Source organism: Schistocerca cancellata, chromosome 9 (assembly GCF_023864275.1).
Source record: "Schistocerca cancellata isolate TAMUIC-IGC-003103 chromosome 9, iqSchCanc2.1, whole genome shotgun sequence".
Classification (NCBI taxonomy): Eukaryota; Metazoa; Arthropoda; class Insecta; order Orthoptera; family Acrididae; genus Schistocerca; species Schistocerca cancellata.
The window spans coordinates 220,287,758-220,306,822 of record NC_064634.1 but is presented as its reverse complement, the minus strand read 5'-3'; the positions used below and the strand labels follow the sequence as shown (position 1 = coordinate 220,306,822).

Here is a 19,065-nt window from a genome sequence, read left to right as displayed (position 1 = left end):
ACGATCAGTTTGGCTTTAGGAAAAAGGCACCAGAGAGGTAATTCTGACGTTGCGGCTGATAATGGAAGCGAGACCAAAGAAAAATCAAGACGTGTTCAGAGGATTTGTGAACCTGGAAAAGGCGTTCGAGAATGTAAAATGGTGCAAGATGTTCAAAATTCTGAGAAAAATAGAAGTAAGCTTTAGGGAGTGACGGGTAATATACAATATGCACAAGAGCCAAGAGGGAACAATAAGAGTGGACGACCAATAAGATGCGCTTGGATTAAAAAGGGTGTCAGGCAGGGATGTAGTCTGTCGCCACTACTGTTCAATCTGTACATCGAAGAAGCAATGAAGGAAATAAGAGAGGAGATTCAGGAGTGATATTAACATTCAAGGTGAAAAGATGACAATGATATGATTCGCTGATGACATTGTTATCCTGAGTGAAAGTGAAGAAGAATTACATGATCTGCTGAATGGAATGAATAGTCTAATGAGTACAGAGTACGGATTGAGAGTAAACTGAAGGAAGACGAAAGTAATGAAAGGTAACTGAAATTAGAACAGCGAGAAACTTAACATCAGGACTGATGGTCACGAAGTAGATGAAGGAATTCTACTACCAAGGCAGCAAAATAACCAATGACGGTTAGAGCAAGGAGGATATCAAAAGCAGACTAGCAATGGTGAAAAGGACAGTCCTGGCCAAGAGAAGTCTACTGGTATGAAACATAGGCCTTAATATGAGAAAGAAATTTCTGAGAATGTACGTTTCAGAGCACAGTACTGTATGGTAGTGAACCATGGACTGTGGAGAAAACAGGAACATAAGAGAATCGGAGCATTTGAGATGAGGTGCTACAGATGAATGTTGAAAATTATGTGAACTGATAAGGTAAGGAATGAAGAGGTTCTGTGAAGAATCGGAGATGAAAGGAATATGTGGAAAACAGTGACTAGGAGAAGGGAGAGGATGATAGGACATCTGTTAAGACATCAGTGAAAGATTTCCATGGTGTTAGAAGGAGCTGTAGAGGGCAAGAACTGCAAAGGAGGACAGAGATTGGAATACACCCGGCAAATAACCGAGGACGTAGGTTGCAAGTGCTACTCTGGGACGATGAGGTTGGCACAGGAGAGGAATTCGTGGCGCGCCGGATCAAACCAGTCACAAGACTCATGACTCAAAAGAAAAAAAAGAAAGTATTTGCTGACGACCTCACTCTTTTCACCAACATTCAAGAAACCAAACAACAATTACAATCATTATAGGAAATAGCCTTGAGAATTGACCTTAAAATATCTTATGAAAAAACAGAAATAATGCTAACGGAACCGCCATTGGCAAACAAAATTAGAATTGGAGAACACAGCATTAAAATTGTTGAAAAGTTTAAATACTTGGGATAAATAATAACACACAACCTTAAGGAGATAACATCATGGCAGCGTAAACAAACTGATTAAAACACATTATGTTCTCAAGAAGACATATAACAAAAAATGCCTCTCAATAACCACAAATCTGGAGCACTACAAAAGTCACACAGTCGCATATAACATATGTTAGCTAAAGCATATCCGCATGTAGTGAAGCCTGTGGGCTGAGGATGACGCGGTGGCCAGTCGGTCCCGTTGTGCCTTCCAAGGCCTATTCGGACGGAGTTAAGTTTAGCGAAACTATATTTAAAACAACCAACACTGTAGCAGTACACAGACTGCTCAAAACAGAAAAAAAGGTTAGTCAGAACATGCACAAATAAAAAATACCAAAAAGACTGAGTCTGAAAAATAACTTGAAACGAAACAGTTTATAAAGAAGTAGACCCAGTGACAAGTACAATGAAAAAGAAAGAGGTCTCCTTTCTAGAAGATTTGACGAGGACAACGGAAAATAGAATTAGCAGGAGAAAAATTGAGAAGAATAATTAGATGGATCGCAGAGATCAAAGAGGACATGATGAAATTACAAATTACGACGGAGGTTTGAAGGACAATACAGACGCGCTCAAGATACTTCAGGACAAACATATCACAGTACCAATAAAATTAGAATAGAGTGGGAAGGGTCATTTTGGGTGAGGGGAGAAGGGCACAATCTGAAAGAATGAAAAACTATTGGGCCAAGAAGAAACAAATGATCCTGATTCATAATATTGACTAAAGTGATCCAATGTAATCCATAAAATAAAACAGAAAAAGGAATAAGATCGAGGTGGAATTAAAAATAATCCTCTGTAGGAGTTACGTAAAATAAACATGTCACCTGTTACGTGATCAGAATGAATTGTCTGTCTAATGTGCTTCGTTTCACAGGTGCCAACAGAAGAAATGGAACATAAGAACCGTAGTGCCCATTAAACCGTGACGACTGTCGCATTGCTAGCTCTCAGCATACCTGTATATTGTAACAGGTGTTTCTTTTGCTGTTAACGTAACGACAATGGCTACCAGAATACTGACCAAAAAACTGATTCCTGTGAGATGCCGGCCGAGTATAAAAGGCTTGTGACTTGCTACCTTCATTAGTCTACTGGTGCTCTTAGCAGGGAAATAACAATGGCCCACTCACAGGTGAGGTGCCAGTGTTTATTCGTGCATCGACTCTGAATATCAGAAAAGTAATATAACGAACAGGTTTCTTAATTTGGGGCTTGCAATTTCTCAGTAGAAAGCCCTATTACGCGAATCAGAAAATTCGTGATAACTGGAAAATGTAGTAAACACAACCACTATGTAAATAGACCATATGTTAAAGAAATGCTTCAATTGAAAAGTTGGTAGAAGTTTCCTTGGCTAAATAATATAGTGTCAAAATCACTTTAGAAAAGAGATGGCTTATAAGGCTTGAAGTTATCAGTTAGTGAATAACAGTGATAGCCGGGAAAAAATTAATTGTCTTATCTGAGTTTCGAACGGTGCAACATAAGAGATATTTTTCGATAACATTCTATCATGAATGTGAACTGGCAATTGAAATAGAACAGAGTATTCCTATAGACAAACAAAGGAATATTCCTTTTCTAGAATGATAGTTTTAATCTGACAGGAAGTTTCATATCAGCGCACACTTCGCTGTAGAGTGAAAATTTCATTCTAATTTCTGAGTGCTTTGATTTGAGAGACCCGTGTTCTCCTGTGACCCTTTCGAAACAGTAATGTAATTGTGATTTATTCGGCTTGTTACCCCAATTATCTTTGTGACTGTATATATATGGTACCTTCACAAAGGCGAAAAACCCTTTCATATGAAATCAAAAGGCTTGGAACACAAACGACGGAGCGATGCAACAATTTGCGGAAGCAAAAGTTCTATGTTATCGTAGAACTATCACTGCCGTAAGTACAAAATCGAGACAGTAGCGAGAATTACTGAATGCCAGCTGAAGGGTGACGAATGAAGTGGGCGTTACTGTTGTCAGTAGCAAGTGAACAGAACAGATTTGTTTCCAAACAAGATACGAAGCTCATATTGTCGACAATACAACCATGAAACGGGCCACCGGAAACCGTGGATACTTCAGACCAAGTTGATCAGAAAATATCCCTGAAGAAACACCGAAAAATTCGAGATCACCCCGTATTTGTCCGGTGAAAAATAGGCTGGGTAAGAGGAGGAAAGAGAGGAAGCAAATTGTATTATTATCCTGGTGGTACTGTGCTTGCAGATGTCAGCTGGCCTCCTGCTGGTGGTCGTCGCCTCTGTGTGTCAGCAGTCACACAGCTGGCACGGACACTCCTATGCCCACCAGACAGCTCCAGTGGTGGGGCCTGCTCATCCAGTCCACGTTGGAGGCCACGCTGTCGACTATGTGGTAAGTGACATTAAACGTGGCCGCCAGAATACTCAGCGAGAACAGTCATATTTTTCTCATCATTGACTGTTGTCTGGAATTCGAAGTCATATTTCTTGTTCCATGTGGAATTTACTGTCGCTTTAGTTAAAGAGTAAAATCTTCCACCACACAATGGCTTCACCAGCGGAGCTTGTACTGCATCTCCATCCAGAATTATTAGGCGATCTGTCACACTAGAAAATGAGGATTTAGTTTCTCCTCAACTTATTTATTTCAGGTATCAGATGTCTCTTTTCATCATATAATGAATAGTATAGCGAAATTAATTTTGTTTCTGTTTGTTTTTGTATCTTTTTAATATTAAAAACACAAGCACAATTACAGACACAGACACACACACAAACACACACACATACACGAAACACAAACACACACACACACACACACACACACACACACACACACACACACATAGAGAGAGAGAGAGAGAGAGAGAGAGAGAGAGAGAGAGAGAGAGAGTAGTGTTTCAGTAGACTGCTTCCAACCTAGCATTGAAATCAAAACTATATCTACAACTGTTCAAATATTATACTAGGGCTATTCGGAAACTAAGTTCCGACTGATCGCGAAATGGAAACCACTATGAAAATCAGAAATATTTTATCTGCAACAGTTAGCTACAGCTTCCAGCCACTGATCTACGTAGTCACCACTCCGACTTAGACATTTGTCGTAGCGTTGTACCAACTCTCCAATACCCTCGTCATAGAAGGCAGCCGCCTGTGCTTCCCGCCTACTCTCTACGCTCATCTGTAGCTCGTCGTCTGTGTGAAAACGTTGTCTTCATAGACAGTACTTAATGTGAGCAGTGATTAAACGCAGAGGGAGCCAACTACGGGCTGTAGTGCGGGTGATTAAACACTTCCCATCGAAAACGCTGCAGGAACATTTTCATAGCCCCTGCAGATTGTGACCGTGAATTGTCACAAAGTGGGAACCGTATAACAGTTCTGTAATGTGAGCTGCATAACAGCAGGCGAAATCCCTCACTAGGACCTCATATTTGGCGGGAGACACTATTTTATACGCATCTTTATGTGCTCACCATGCGCTCAGAACTGAAAAGACCGAAGTGATTCAGCCGACAGCCATACTAGAGACACCGTCCAACACATATGTGCAAAGCTTTATTAGATTTTCTCAGTGGTTTCCATTTCTTGACCGATCGGAACTTATTTTCCGAATATCCCTCGTATAAGCGCTGATAACTGGTATTTTCCATATTATGAATTTCCGCCCCCGGTAGCTGAGTGGTCAGCGCGACAGAATGTCAATCCTAAGGGTCCGGGGTCGATTCCCGGCTGGGTCGGAGATTTTCTCCGCTCACGGACTGGATGTTGTGTTGTCCTAATCATCATCCTTTCATCCCCATCGATGCGCAAGTCGCCGAAGTGGCGTCAAATCGGAAGACTTGCACCCAGCGAACGGTCAATCCGGCGGGAAGCCCTAGTCACACGACATTTACATTTTATATTGTGAATTATTAGGAAAATACCTACATCGGATATGAAGCATACAGAACGCATGTGGCGAGGAAAATGTAAGTGTCTATTCAGTCTTCTGGGAGGGCAAGAAACTTGACTACTTTGAAACACAGCTATTCCGCTCACGAGAAGACAGACGCTCACATAATATTATGGAATAAAAACGTTGTGGTTTAAATCCGTTCTAGTAGTAATTGAAGGATTATTTACAAAGCTTGGAGCTTAGTTATCGATATGGAATACTAACTGTAGCATATTAAGATAGATAAACTAATAGCACACTACAAAAATACTTGAAGTATCTAAAATCAGTAGTTTTCGATCTGTGTGTTTTCAATCATCCTGTACTAACGGCTGGACTACTGAATACGCCAAAATATCAGAAGTCTTAATATATTCATTCACTACTTTCTAAGCAACCTCACTGAGAAAGTGAACCTTGAGCTTTCTCTACCTACACAGATCATTTTAGAAAGGACAAAAATTGCTAATAGTCGTATACATGGAAGTACCATGCAGTCATTCACCATTATTCCGAAATTCCAGAATATACGAATGAAATGATGTTTTTGCAGTTATTAGTATATCTAAGCTAACGGCCTTGCCGCAGTGGTAACACCGGTTCCCGTCAGATCACCGAGTTTAAGCGCTGTCGATCTAGGCTAGTACTTGGACGGGTGACCATCCGGTCTGCCGAGCGCTGTTGGCAAGCGGGGTGCACTCAGTTCTTGTGAAGCAAACTGAGGAGATACTTGATTGAGAAGTAGCGGCTCCGGTCTCGTAAAGTGACATACGGCCGGGAAGCCCCTCCATATGCGCAACCAGTGACGCCTGTGGGTTGAGGATGACACGGCGTCCGGTCGGTACCGTTGGGCCTTCCAAGACCTGCTCGGACGGAGTTCAGTTTTAGTATACCTTAAGTACGGGACGTAATTACTGTCTTTTATGTTTTCGGTATTTCGTCAACAAGTCACAGCAAGCCGTTGAAAAATGGCTTAGCTCTGACATTAAGGAAATCATACAATTGGTACTAAACACTCGCTAACGTCTTCTCGTATTGCTAAGCGATATGTAAACTGCTTCGTCGTAATGGGGTCAAGACTTTGTTGAATGAGATATCTAATACTTTTGATTGTTGCAGGCATACCCGAAGTACGAGTTCGAGTACGGGGTGTCTGACGGGCACACAGGGGACCACCACTCCCAGAAGGAGCACCGCGACGGAGACGTGGTGACTGGCGAGTACTCGCTCAAGGAGGCGGACGGCAGCGTGCGCACCGTCAAGTACCACGCCGACAAGTCCGGCTTCCACCCCGTCGTGCACCACTCGCACCACGGTGAGTACCCCGAGATACTCTTGAAACGACAGGCTTCCTAAGCTACAGGTAACTCTTCTGCTATAGTAATGTCATTGTATACACCCGTCGCTGACAAAAATGAAGAACGCCACTCCGACGCAATGAAACAGTAGTGACGTTCTCCACTCAGACCAAGAGCAACGCTATGTAATTACAACATACACGACACGTTCAGGATTTTGTTCTATCTTACTCTAGAATCATCAATTAATTATATTACTTTTCGTCTTTATGCTGAGAACTTTTCCACAGTTTGATTAAGGAAGGATGATTAGGATTTGACTTCCCATTGACGGCTGATAATTAAAAATGGTTCCTAATTTCTTACGGGGAAATGAGGAAGGAATTGGGGGTTCAGATCTCCCATCGGCTGCTAATTTAGGTGAGAGTTCCTTTCGAATAGATTTCTCCTATTGTCTTCTCATGTAAAGTAGAACGGCACAACGGAGATCTGAACCCCACTTCTTTCAGAGACGTGTCCAATCTGCTACCTATTGCGAGCCGTCAATCGGATTTTCCACAGCTCATGATAAGAAGCAGGCAGTAGCTTGACCTTTATTTTAGTCGTGATCAAAACAGGAAACTAAGTAAAAATGTAAACGAGGTATAAATTTACTATCTAGGACGCAGAAATCCTCTTTGCTGCATTTTAAAAAACAAGCTTGCTCAGAAACGGAGTATAATTACCGAAATACGTAATAAAATACAACCAAAGTTTCTTCATAATGGGTAAGTGCCCTGATGGATATGCGTGTTATAGCTATCGATACTGTGCTCTCAGTTTATAATATGACATGGCATTATAGACGATAAATTATTTCTCTAGCACACAGCGCCACATAATACTTCCATTTCACTTCGGTGACTCGTTTTGTGTGCTGACTAAGATCTTTTTAAGCGTGATTGTTGATATTGCTACTTACTGAAATTGATTGTGTTGAGATATTAGGATTCAGAATAAATGGCTAAGAGGTTTGTGTTTGGAATTACTATTTCACTCACAGTTACTAAAATGAATGGTGTTATGTGTGTGAGTGTGGTTGTGTCGAGCCTTCAGGATCGAGGATTAATGGCTAAGGGATTTGCTTTTGGAATGAATCTTCCATTCTGCATCAGTTGTGTGGTGTTCCCAACTTTCCTCGTGGATTAAAAATGTGCCCCATCGCGACTCCAACCAGATTTTCGCAGGCATGCTCTTACTGACGATTTCTTCGTAATTCGATTTCTTCGAAGACCGCTAGTCAAGGCAGTTAAGCAGGAGAGCTTCCGTGAAGTTCGGAACAGATGGGGAGGAAATAGCACGAGTGAAACCGTAAAATCTTCCCTGGATAGCCCTTTAGGTGAGAGGCACTGCCCGTCAAAGGCAACATTGCGGGTTCGAGTTCTGTCTGGAAGTTACAAGACTCAGGACTGTTACCTGATCAAGTCATCCTGTGGCGTTGACGAATACTGCGATGGTTGCTGACAAAATGCCGTGGATACTATTTCATCCATTTAGTATATCACATCACAATATCGAATAAGAGAATGAGTGTATGTATGTAGCTTAATACTACGTGTTGCTGGTACAGTCCAGCACAAAGGTAACACTATGAAGTTTTAGAGACACACAGCTGTTGCATATTGCTATGTAAAAATCGATTGCGAAGAAATGAAGAGCGTTACTCAGAAGACTACGTCCATCATTTGTTTCTAAATCTCTAATTATAACAATTGTTCAACTGTTGCTATCCTCTGATTTATTGCGAATGAGATTTAAATGTTCACCTTTGCTTCATGTTCTAAAGCACACGAAATAACTCTAAATGTATACTGCCTTTGTGTTGTGTATCCAGGGCACGGCGGCAGATATAGCACGGACGGTGGCTACGCAGGGTACGCGTACAGCAACGGCGGCTACTGAGTCCAGCTCAGCACAGGACAGCAGGCGGAGGAAGAGCTGATCCAGCCACGCCAGCTCCTCCCTGCTCCAAGTACTGGGCAAGAAACGCGGCGTATTTTCTCATCTTTTAACTGTAAATAAATGATGTCTTCTTCTGCCAACCTTCGTGACAGTTCGCTGTTTTCATCCCATTCGGTAACAGAAGACTGCAATTGCGAGATGATGTATAACGTGTAAAATGATTTATATTTTGTTACTGTTTTTTATTTTATAGATATGAATAAAATTCTGGAAACTGAGAAACGACTGTTACTTGTACTCATTAATCATCACCCAACACGGATGCAGTTATTTATTTATTTCTATTTTATAGCTACAACTTCATCTTTGCACAACTTAGTCAAACATTTGTGCTTGTTTTTGGAGAAATGGGCTAGATTTTAACTTTGGAAAAGCACAGTGCGTCTATTTTTGTATTGTCAAAATTATTCCATATCCTAGTTACCTACAACAGTAACTAGAGAAAATAAAGTGAGTAGAAAGTTGTTACTTTTTAGGTGTGCGTATTGACGAGAACGTAAACTGGAATAATAATAGAGCACAGCTGCTGAAACACCTTGTTTTGGCTGCTTTCACCATAGGAATAAATGTCAACGTTCAGGATTTAAAAAATAAATTATGTATGAATGTTAACTATAGCCTTGCTGTACATTTCTTGTTCATCAACAATTCATTTCAGTTTGACAGTAATCAGAGAGATTCAAAAGTACAACACTAGAAGGAAACTGACCTACATTATTCTTCAATGAATCTTACTTTGACATATAAAATAAAAATTATTTGACGATCTACTCATGAAAAAGAAAAAAATTCTGGCAGATGGCTGAAGTGCTTTCAAATTTAAATTAAAGAAATCCTTCTGTACTACAGAGGAATTCTTGAATAGAAAAAACTGTAAATGACCAGCATGTAGCCAATTAAATACTTTTTTCATGCATGAGGCGTCCGCAGAGGAGTGGTCAATATTCAGGGATATGACAGGAACGATCATTCTAAGTAAAAAAGTGCAGTAAACATGGGCTCTAAAATGCATACCTTAAGAGTTATGAGAAATTCTTCAGCTTTGGTACTGTGAAACAAGTTTCGTCTATTGCAAGCTCTTTGCTTTCCATTTTTTGAGAGATGTTAATATGGAGCAAAACATGAAAAAATGACCGCTAAACATGGGCTGTAAAGCGCCTACCTTAAAACCTATGAGCACTTTTTCATTTTCACTACCGTGAAGAACATCTGCTGTACAGGTCCTCATAGCATTTGAGAGCCGATGTTTACTGGGCAATTTGTTTTGGTTTTGGAAACTTTTTGAAATTTGTGCTAAGATCCTATGGGACCAAACTGCTGAGGTCATCAGTCCCTAAACTTACACACTACTTAATTTAACTTAAAATAACTACGCTAAGAACAACACACACACCCATGCCCGGGAGGGTGGTCTCGAACCTCCGACGGGGTGAGCAGCGCTAACCGTGACAAGACATCTTATACAACGCGGCTGCCTCGCGCGGCAACTGGTTTTGGTCTGTACTGTTGCTCCCAAAATACAGAAAGAAAAGACATTTGTTTCGCAAATCAAAGATGAAGATGTGTTCATAGCTCTTAAGTAAGCATTTTAGAGCCCATGTTTCCTATATCTTTTCGGTTTGAACGATAGTAGCTGTCGTATCCCTTTCCTCCTGGGACATATTGTACATACCGCCTCACTAAAACTGTGAAGCACAGAGAATGGGAGGAGAAAATGAAATGAAACTGGGATGGATGGAGTTGAGTGGGTAGAAGGTATGTGATGTTATTTGACTGACTGCAAAATGCAGTCAAATTTACGAACAACTTCGCAGTGTGAGCCTGCTTACCACTGTCACGTTGCTCCCCCTCTGACCTGGATGCACACACAGATCGGCTTTGGAAGGACCTCATAAAGCTGTGATATCCTCTCCTGAAGCAAGCTCGCTCACAACTACTGTGACTGGTTCCCGATGTCCTGGACATTAGCACCTGAACGGAGTTGATGCCCAAGCTGGTCCCACATACTTGTTTTGGGAGACACATTTGTGAATCTTGCCGACTACTGGACTACCTCAAAATCACGCAAGGAGATCATAGAGAAACGTGTCGTTTGTGAACGAGAATTGTCTTCTTGATAAATGGCACATTGGTACTCTCGCATGAGTGGTGACACGTGATGACTGAGAATACCTCACGAAGTAGGCCCTGCGGCACATTGTCTTGCGTGACTCACAAATTAAAGTGTTAATCCATGATCAGATGCTAACAGTCGTCAAACGAAAGGAGAAACCAAGAATGATCAAGCCTCGCCAACGTGAGTTATGGATACTTATTCCGGACATGAAAACAAGATTATTGAGACGGAAGACGAAGGAGCGATGTGATACTGTGAGAAGAATTTGTGCGAGTACTGGAAGACCTAAGTGAAAACAAGGCCCCTGGAGTGTACAATATTCTTCAGAACGATTGAGATCCTTGGGAGGACATGTCATAACTATTTCACTTAATATCCAAGATACATGGGACAGGATGAATGCCGTCAGTTGTAATAAATTCGTATTCCAAAGCAGCTGCTTAGAAGTGAGAACATTACGAAACCATCAGTTTCATTAGAAATGCTGGTGCCCTTCATAAATATTAGTTGAAGACAACCTCGAAAAAATCAGTTTGGATTCCGGGGAAATGTCGTAGGAAGCAGACAATACTGACCAAACATAGCGTTTTAGATTTAAGGAACACTTTTGTTAATATCGACTGGACCACACTCTGTGGAATTATGAAGGTAGCGGGAACAAAATACAGGACAAAAAAGAATATCTGCGAAACCTAGGCTAAGTTGAAAGTCATGAATTACAAGCTGTATGTGAGAAGAGACGAAGTTGTACCCTATTCTTAATGTTATTCTGTTTGTACGCTGAACAAGCTGTGATGGAAACGAAGGAAAAATCTGGAAAGGAAGTTAAAGTTCAGGGTGAAGAAACTGAAACTTTAAGGTTTACCGATGACAGCAAAGAACTTGGAAGAGCAGTTGAACAAAATGGATAACGTCTTAAAAAGAAGTTGTAAGATTAAAATCAACAAGAATAGAACAGTTGTAAAGGAATGTAGTAGAACTAATTCATATGATGATGTGGTAGTTAAATTAGGGAATGAGAGATTAAAATCTGTGGAAGAGTTTTATTATTTGTATAGCAAAATAACTGATGATGGGCGATGTATGGAGGATATAAGATACAGCCTGTCTATAGCAACAAAATAATTTCTATAAAATCTAATTCGTTATCACTGATATAAAGAAGCAGAGAACTTAATGACTATTTTACAATAAAGTTTAAAATAATTTTAAAATGATTCATGAAACAGTAAACTAGACAGAAGATAAATATTTTAAGCATTCCACTTCGATTTAGGTAGAGAATTCAACATTTAAACAAACCAAAATGCATAACCCTGGTACAGTCAAATTCCTTTTAAAAATGTGAACTGTAACAATAAAACGAGTTTAAAATAATAATTCGCTTAGCAAGTTTTAAAATACAAAACATAATTTTACGTTACTACTTTAATGACAAAGAGTATTTTTTTCGCGGCAAAAAGCAGCATTATGAACAAGCATCAGCCAGGCAGCACTTTAATTGCAGATGTTACAGCAAGAACGTTAACAGTATTCCGTGAAGATCTGTGAACGTGTGGGTACTATTCTGTCATTCTGCGCAACGGATTAATCTGAGATGTACCCTTTACCCTGTGGCTCCTGCAAGATGCAATTTCCACCCCCACACTACTACAGAAGTCAGACAGACGCTCCTAACTTTCGCAAGAGAAATGCCTGAAAAACTTTCAGCAATAAATATCTTCTGGAGTCGTCCACTGTAAGGAAATGACATGAAAATTCACAAAATTTCTTATATAACTCGTGGGATACTTAGGTACTGGAGTAGGGCTAGTTAGTGTAAGAAAAACATGAAAATAACCAAAATTATTATTTTTTTCAAAAATTCTGAGAAATCACAATGGCACTTTTAGTTATGAACTGAACAAGTTATTTCCGGGTTCTTTTCCGAATGTGAAGTCACCTCTTAAGGATAGGATTCGCTAATGAAATTTCTATACAAAGCTTAAGATTGTTATTGACTTGGCACAATGGCTGAGAGCTGCGCCTACTCAACTTGAATAATTATCCATTAGAATGTTGCTAGGTATGGTCGAGGCTGGCGCGTGTGAAATGCAGTGACGTGTACTTTTGTGGAGGAAATATGGGGCTCGCAAGAGCTGTAGCGCACAATACCGTAAGCTGCGATTACTGCTGTCTGTGCCGCTCGCTGCTGACAAATAAGATAACTCTCGTTCTATCTGGATTGACCTTCGCCAATCAAACTCTCCCTACGTCTTGATGAAATGAAGGACTCCTATTCGCCCCTAGTCTAGCTATTGGCGTGATACACCGGTCAGATAACCAGTCCACCGGGATGCCACTCAAAAATTCACTTGCAGGCGTTAACTATAACTCTGTCTGTTCACACCGCACAATAAGTGTGGCGGCCAACACAGTGAACAATGCTTAATCGCAAGGACTCAATATAGAGTTGCACTCCGATTCGCTCTCGACAGAGGTGCTCTCCCAGTGAAGTACTGAGGAGAGACTTGTCCCTCGCTCTTTGAGTACACGTACGAGCGTACACACTCTCGTTACGTGTTCTCGCTCCAAGAGTGACAACAGAACGGCCTCCTCTCCACACCAGACGTGAAGGGGTATATCTTTCGGTCACATCCATTACTCCTTCAGCTCATGGCATCAGGAATATCATCTGCCAATCAGCATTGCTCTTCTAAAACGGGAGAATGACGTTTCGTTAAAGGTGACCAATCCAGAAATCTGTAGCATCAGCGTTTGGCGTTTGCTGTCTCCCTGTGAAAACCTCTGAAACTGCGTGCTATGTTTGTAAAGAATGCATAGGCAGGGCGCTGCCACACAATGTAGCGGAATTTGCTTTTAGGCCGAACACGGGGTCATTCTCCCTTTCACTTGGGCAAATGCTGTCTGCTCTATGGGCGGTCGCTGGCCAACATAGATAGGTTGACTCATCCTCTGAAGGGACCGGCCTCCTGGCGTGCGGTTTGCCTCTCCCAAACTAAACGCTTTTGTGACCGTCGTGTCTTGAATGTGTGTGTGTGTGTACGCTAACCTCGAGTATTTCGATCTCGGTGCACACTTGTGATTATTTGTTATTTGCATATCGTTTACATGAATTCATACAACATTGACTTTATCTTAACGAGTTTGGGTTCGATTGAAGCGTCTTGATGTACGGAATATGATTTTGAGGGGGGAATATGTAAGCAATGAAGGTCAGGAGACCATGACGTCTTACATGCCTCCCTCCTTGTGACAAAATTTTTGTCTGGGGTTTGTCAATGCTGAGGAAAACATTGACAAAGTTAGGCAAAAATTGTTCTTTTAGATTTTCCAATAAACGTTTCTCAGCCATTCTTAACAATGCTTTCTAATGATTTCTTTATAGCTATTGTTTCTATTTTTTTATTCTACGATTTATGTTTTGTTGTTAGGCAAATATAGACTTCACAAAGGTTGTTATTCTATGTCGTTGCCAGTACATGTCTCTGTTTTTCTTTTTCATTTCCAAAAATTGTTTTTACAATAATAATTTTTCTAAACTCGTTAGTGTACAGTGTATCATGTTTTAGTATGGTTATATCTTTTCTTTATTTAAGCTTCACGTGAATGTTCACAAAAGCTCTGTTGTGCGACTTTGTTTTATTTATTTAGGCATTATTTTTCTTTTTTTTGTGTCACTGTTTTAAGAGTGAAGAAGTGTTTCTTCTTTATTCTATCCTCTTTCAACCTGTGATTAACCAAAACCTTTTTTATATAAAAAACTAACTTGGCTTTACAGGGATTTTTGAGATTATCTACTTGTACTAATTAATTTTCTTTACATAATATTTTAAGGTCTCTATCACATTATGGGCTTTACATATATGATAAAATAATTACTTTTACAAAAAAGGAAAAATATTTTGAGAAATTATCATTTTATTAACTCTACATTTGTATTTTAACAGACTTTTTGTTTTGTGCTGCGTGTGTTTCTGTGCTCGACGATCCCCACTGAAATATTGGAAGGCATCGACTCATCTGTATGGGTGTCACAAATCATGAGAGAAGTACTCTAGCATGCGATGCTGGGTCTTACGTGTTGAAAATGTCATCATGGAGTGGTACTTTTAACCGATGATGATGACTGTGGTTTACTGCATAAACAGTGATGTCTTGCTACTCCTTTGCTGTCACATCTGGGGCGGTATGGCAGTTCGATGATTGTAGTTGACTACCGACGATCGTCACCCAATATTGTGCTGTGATATCTTGGTACTTCACACCTGGTTCGGTATGGCAATTTGATAATGTGGCAGGGAGAATACTGTTCATTTCGCTGAATCTGTTTCTAGATAATGTTTGTTGGTACTACTTAATATTCCGTTTGCCGTTAACTTGTATTTGTTTGACTTTTCAAGGTTTTTTTTTTTTTTTTTTTTTTTTTTTTTTTTTTTTGGAAAGGTGGTTGTAGTAGTTACCATGCCTCAAAGTTCATGGAAAGACTTTTGTAGCAATTTGCTTTGTAGGATGGCAGAGAAACGTATCTTGCTGTCATCTGCCCTTCTTCATCTTGCATCTTCTGTTCTTCTCTTCTTTCTTGCATTTTTCTGTTCTTCTTGGGCTACGAATATGTGAATTTTAGTGTAGGAGTGATATAGGATTTGTAGGATCTGACTGCCTTTCCAGATGTTACTTGATGAGTTTGTAGATCTTAGTAGTTTTTTGTACCTTCATTGTCGTCTCGACGTATTATGATTCTCCCCACACTCTTCCGTTGTGTAGCATTGTCATGACGTATGAAATGTCCGTGCTGCGCGTTGTCCTCCTGAAGTCCAACCTGGCTGCAACTTGCATTTCGAGTGTGGCGTTGGTCATCATGTTGTAATTGCCCTAAGTGCTTTCACAACATTTCTGTACCCTCTCCGTCTCTATCTCGAAGCATCTTGGGTTAAGGGAACTGGTGATTGGTGTTGGGGGCGATTTCCCTTTGTTCGTGTAGAGAAATTTTTTACAATATTTTGTTTTATACAAACAACAAGATATTTTGACTCTACACAATGCAATGTTTATAAAAATGAAGAAAATTATTATTTATTTCTCATATGATAATTTAATTAAAGCATATATCTATCATTTTATAGCCTACCACTTCTTCATTCTTTCATTTGTTGTGTACCATTTATTGTTTGTGTGCATGTTGTAGTGTACTTGATACTACAAGAGATTGTTAGTGTGCATTGTGTCTCTTTTTCTTTCAATTGATGTGTTATTTTGTTGATTCTTAATTTATTTTTTGATTTAGTGGTTAGTACACGATTTGCGATTGCCCCTCTGTCACTTTCCCTTTCTTTTCTTTTACCTCTTTCAAAGTACCCTTGACCGTTGGCATTTTGATTCCTAAACCCATATCCGCCACTGTATGAGTGTTCATTACCGTTCCTATTTCGGTACCAATTCTTCTGGTTTTAGTTTCTATGCCAATTGTCTCCATTATTGGAATATTCGTTCCTAGTCCTCTCCTTTTGCTGTTCTCTTTCCTGTCTTTTTTCTTTCACCTCGTCTTCTTTAAACATAAATTCAAGTTTCCTTAAAACCTCTTTGAATTCCTCGGTATTTTCAATTTTTCCTACTGTCGCCTGTTGATACTTTACCGGTAATTTCATTCTACACAGACGTATCAGCTCTCCGTTACTGTACGGTTCGTCTAGGCATTGATTCTTTTTGTCCATTGTATCAAAGAATTTTACCACGCTTTTCTCTCCTGAGTTTTCATATGGTGTCACCTGAAGTAACTCGTATTTAATTTTGTTTTACGCCTCCTTAGACCAATATCTTTCGAGCAATGCTGTTCTGAACTGTAGGTAAGACGTACAGGTAGCCGCGATCTTTTGCATCACCTCTGCTACTGTCCCTGGCATGTGTGCACAAATGAAGTCAAGTTTGTGAGCTACGCTCCAGTGGTTTGGTAAGCCTACTTGAAACTGACCGATGAATGTGCGTGCATGCAAGCTACCGCCTTCTTCCTTGAAATGTTGAAATTTTTTAACTGTAAGGAAGTGGTCTGTATCATATCTACTCATAAATCCGCTTTGTGGCTGATTCATGGACTCAAATAATCTGCCACGGCTTGTGTCGTCGTGTTTATTCTCTGGCAATCTACTGCCTGTCTGCCTATTCTCAATTTCCTGACTCATATCCGCGTCATATCGTATCATTGGTGAACAAAAGTGTTGTTCGTGTGTTTCTACTCTCGTCGTTCGCGGTATAGTACCTGTGTTGCTGTTATGTTGTGTCATTGGATTTACTGGTTCAGTTGCCTGTCTTTCGATTGGGATCGGCTGAATGTATGTGTTCCGTTTTTCTAGATACTGTGCCTGGTCCTGTGGCATGTCATGTATTACTTTAATTACTGTTTCGATTTCTGCGCGAGTGTTACGTCTAACCTTCGTTCTACTTGAGCTTTCTTAGACGGCGCGTGTTCGTCTACTGAATTAATGCTTGACATATCAGTTGTTTCGCTACAGGTGTAATCGGTCTCGATCTTTTCTTCGATAGTTTGTATCAACTCTGTTCGAAGCTTTTCAAACTGATCTTTGTTTTTAAGTTCTATTTTATTGATCCGCTGCCGGCCGTTGGTGGCCGAGCGGTTCTAGGCGCTTTAGTCTGGAACCGCGCGACCGCTACGGTCGCAGGTTCGAATCCTGTCTCGGGCATGGAGGTGTGTGATGTTCTTAGGTTAGTTAGGTTTAAGTAGTTCTAAGTACTAGGGGACTGATGACCTGAGATGTTACGTCCCATAGTTCTCAGAGCCATTTGAACCATTTTTTATTGATCCGCTGATCATATTTTTTCAGTACAACCTTTGCGACTTGTGGACGATAGTGATTTCAGACTGAAAGAGAATAGTATCTTTCGAAACGTAGTGCTAGAGGAGAAAATTAAGTGGGTTGACCGGAAAACTAATGAGGAGGTACTGAATCGAACTGAGGAGAAACGAAATTTATGGCACAACGGAGCTAAAATACGTCATCTGTTGATAGGATACATTCTGAGGCATCACGGAATCGTCAATTTGACAACTGAGTGGAGTGTGGGGGTACAAAATGTAGATGGAGGTTAAGTAGGCAGATGCAAATGGATGAAAGTTGCAGCAGGCATGAGGAGATGAAAAGGATTGCACAGGAGGCACTAGAATGGAGTGCTGCATCAAACAATCCGTTACAGTAAAGACCACAACCTCAACATTCCAGGAGTGTGTCGTCTGATGACCATGACATGTGTAACTGTACATTGCATTTGACTTTCGTTATATGCATGCCAGGATGACGTGTCGACATTCATCTGTACATGCGCCAACACTCCAAACCAGACAGTAGTGCTTACCGATGTCTAACCTAATGAGGTCAAACTTAACAGGATAATGAGAATGTTGTCTTTATTTGAAAGCTAGAAAACATAAATCTGGAACCATTACAGATTTTATGATGCATAAGAAAATAAGAAAAAAAATTGTGCGCTATTTTTTGTATGAGTGGTGGGGATGATATGGTTAACAGTCTCCTGACTGAGATGGTATGATCTCTCGTGTACCATTCTTCCCATTTCAGTATTGTCTGTTGGATATACCTGATCTGAGTAAAAGCATTCAGACATTAATGAACATTAATATGGGTGTGTCAACTCTTCGTCTTTATCAAGACTTGAAATCTGTTATGGACCCTTTCAGTGAGTGATCTGAACAACTGTGAAGTAATAGCAGCCCATTCTTCCTCAAGAGCCGAAACTAAAGCAGATAGTGATACTGGATGATGGGGTGTGGAGCGAAGTCGATCTCATCCCAAATGAGTGTTTTAATATGTTATGGCTGGGACTGTGTGCAGGTCAGTCCAGTTCAGGAATGTTGTTGTCCACATACCATTGTCTCACAGATGCAACTTTACGTCAGGGCGCATTTTCATGCTGATAGAAACAATCATCATTTCCTAAACATTCCTCTACCGCACGCAGTGCACGATGCTGCAAAATGTGTTCCTCTTTTAGAATACTGCTGTGCAGTGTGGGATCCTTATCAGATAGGACTGACGGAGTACATCGAAATAGTTCAAAGAAGTGCAGTACGTTTTGTACTATCGCGAAATAGGGGAGAGAGTGTCACTGAAATGATACAGGATTTGGGCTGGACATCATTAAAACAAAGTCGTTTTTTCGTTGCCGCGGAATCTTCTCACGAATTTCCAACCACTAGCTTTCTCCTCCGAATGCGAAAATATTTTGTTGACACCGACCTACGTAGGGAGAAACGATAAAATAAGGGAAA

The 19,065-nt window shown here is 40.4% G+C and overlaps 2 protein-coding genes across 5 annotated transcripts in view; both read left to right on the top strand.

Moving 5' to 3' along the window:
- Positions 1–8,812, top strand: part of LOC126100743 (cuticle protein 7-like) — a 200,190-nt gene extending 191,378 nt beyond the window's left edge. For 2 of the 4 annotated variants that reach the window (XM_049911367.1, XM_049911365.1), the window contains exon 4: positions 8,520–8,812. In XM_049911367.1, coding sequence (XP_049767324.1) covers positions 8,520–8,587 — 68 coding nt within the window. In that variant the 3' untranslated portion in view covers positions 8,588–8,812. Of the gene's footprint in view, positions 1–2,528; positions 2,560–3,653; positions 3,801–6,467; positions 6,664–8,519 lie in introns of those variants that run through there. The other 2 variants (XM_049911368.1, XM_049911366.1) reach the window with 2 other exon arrangements.
- LOC126101297 (uncharacterized) overlaps positions 1–19,065 on the top strand; it is a 557,599-nt gene that overhangs the window by 393,029 nt on the left and 145,505 nt on the right. The gene's annotated exons all lie outside the window — the stretch shown is intronic.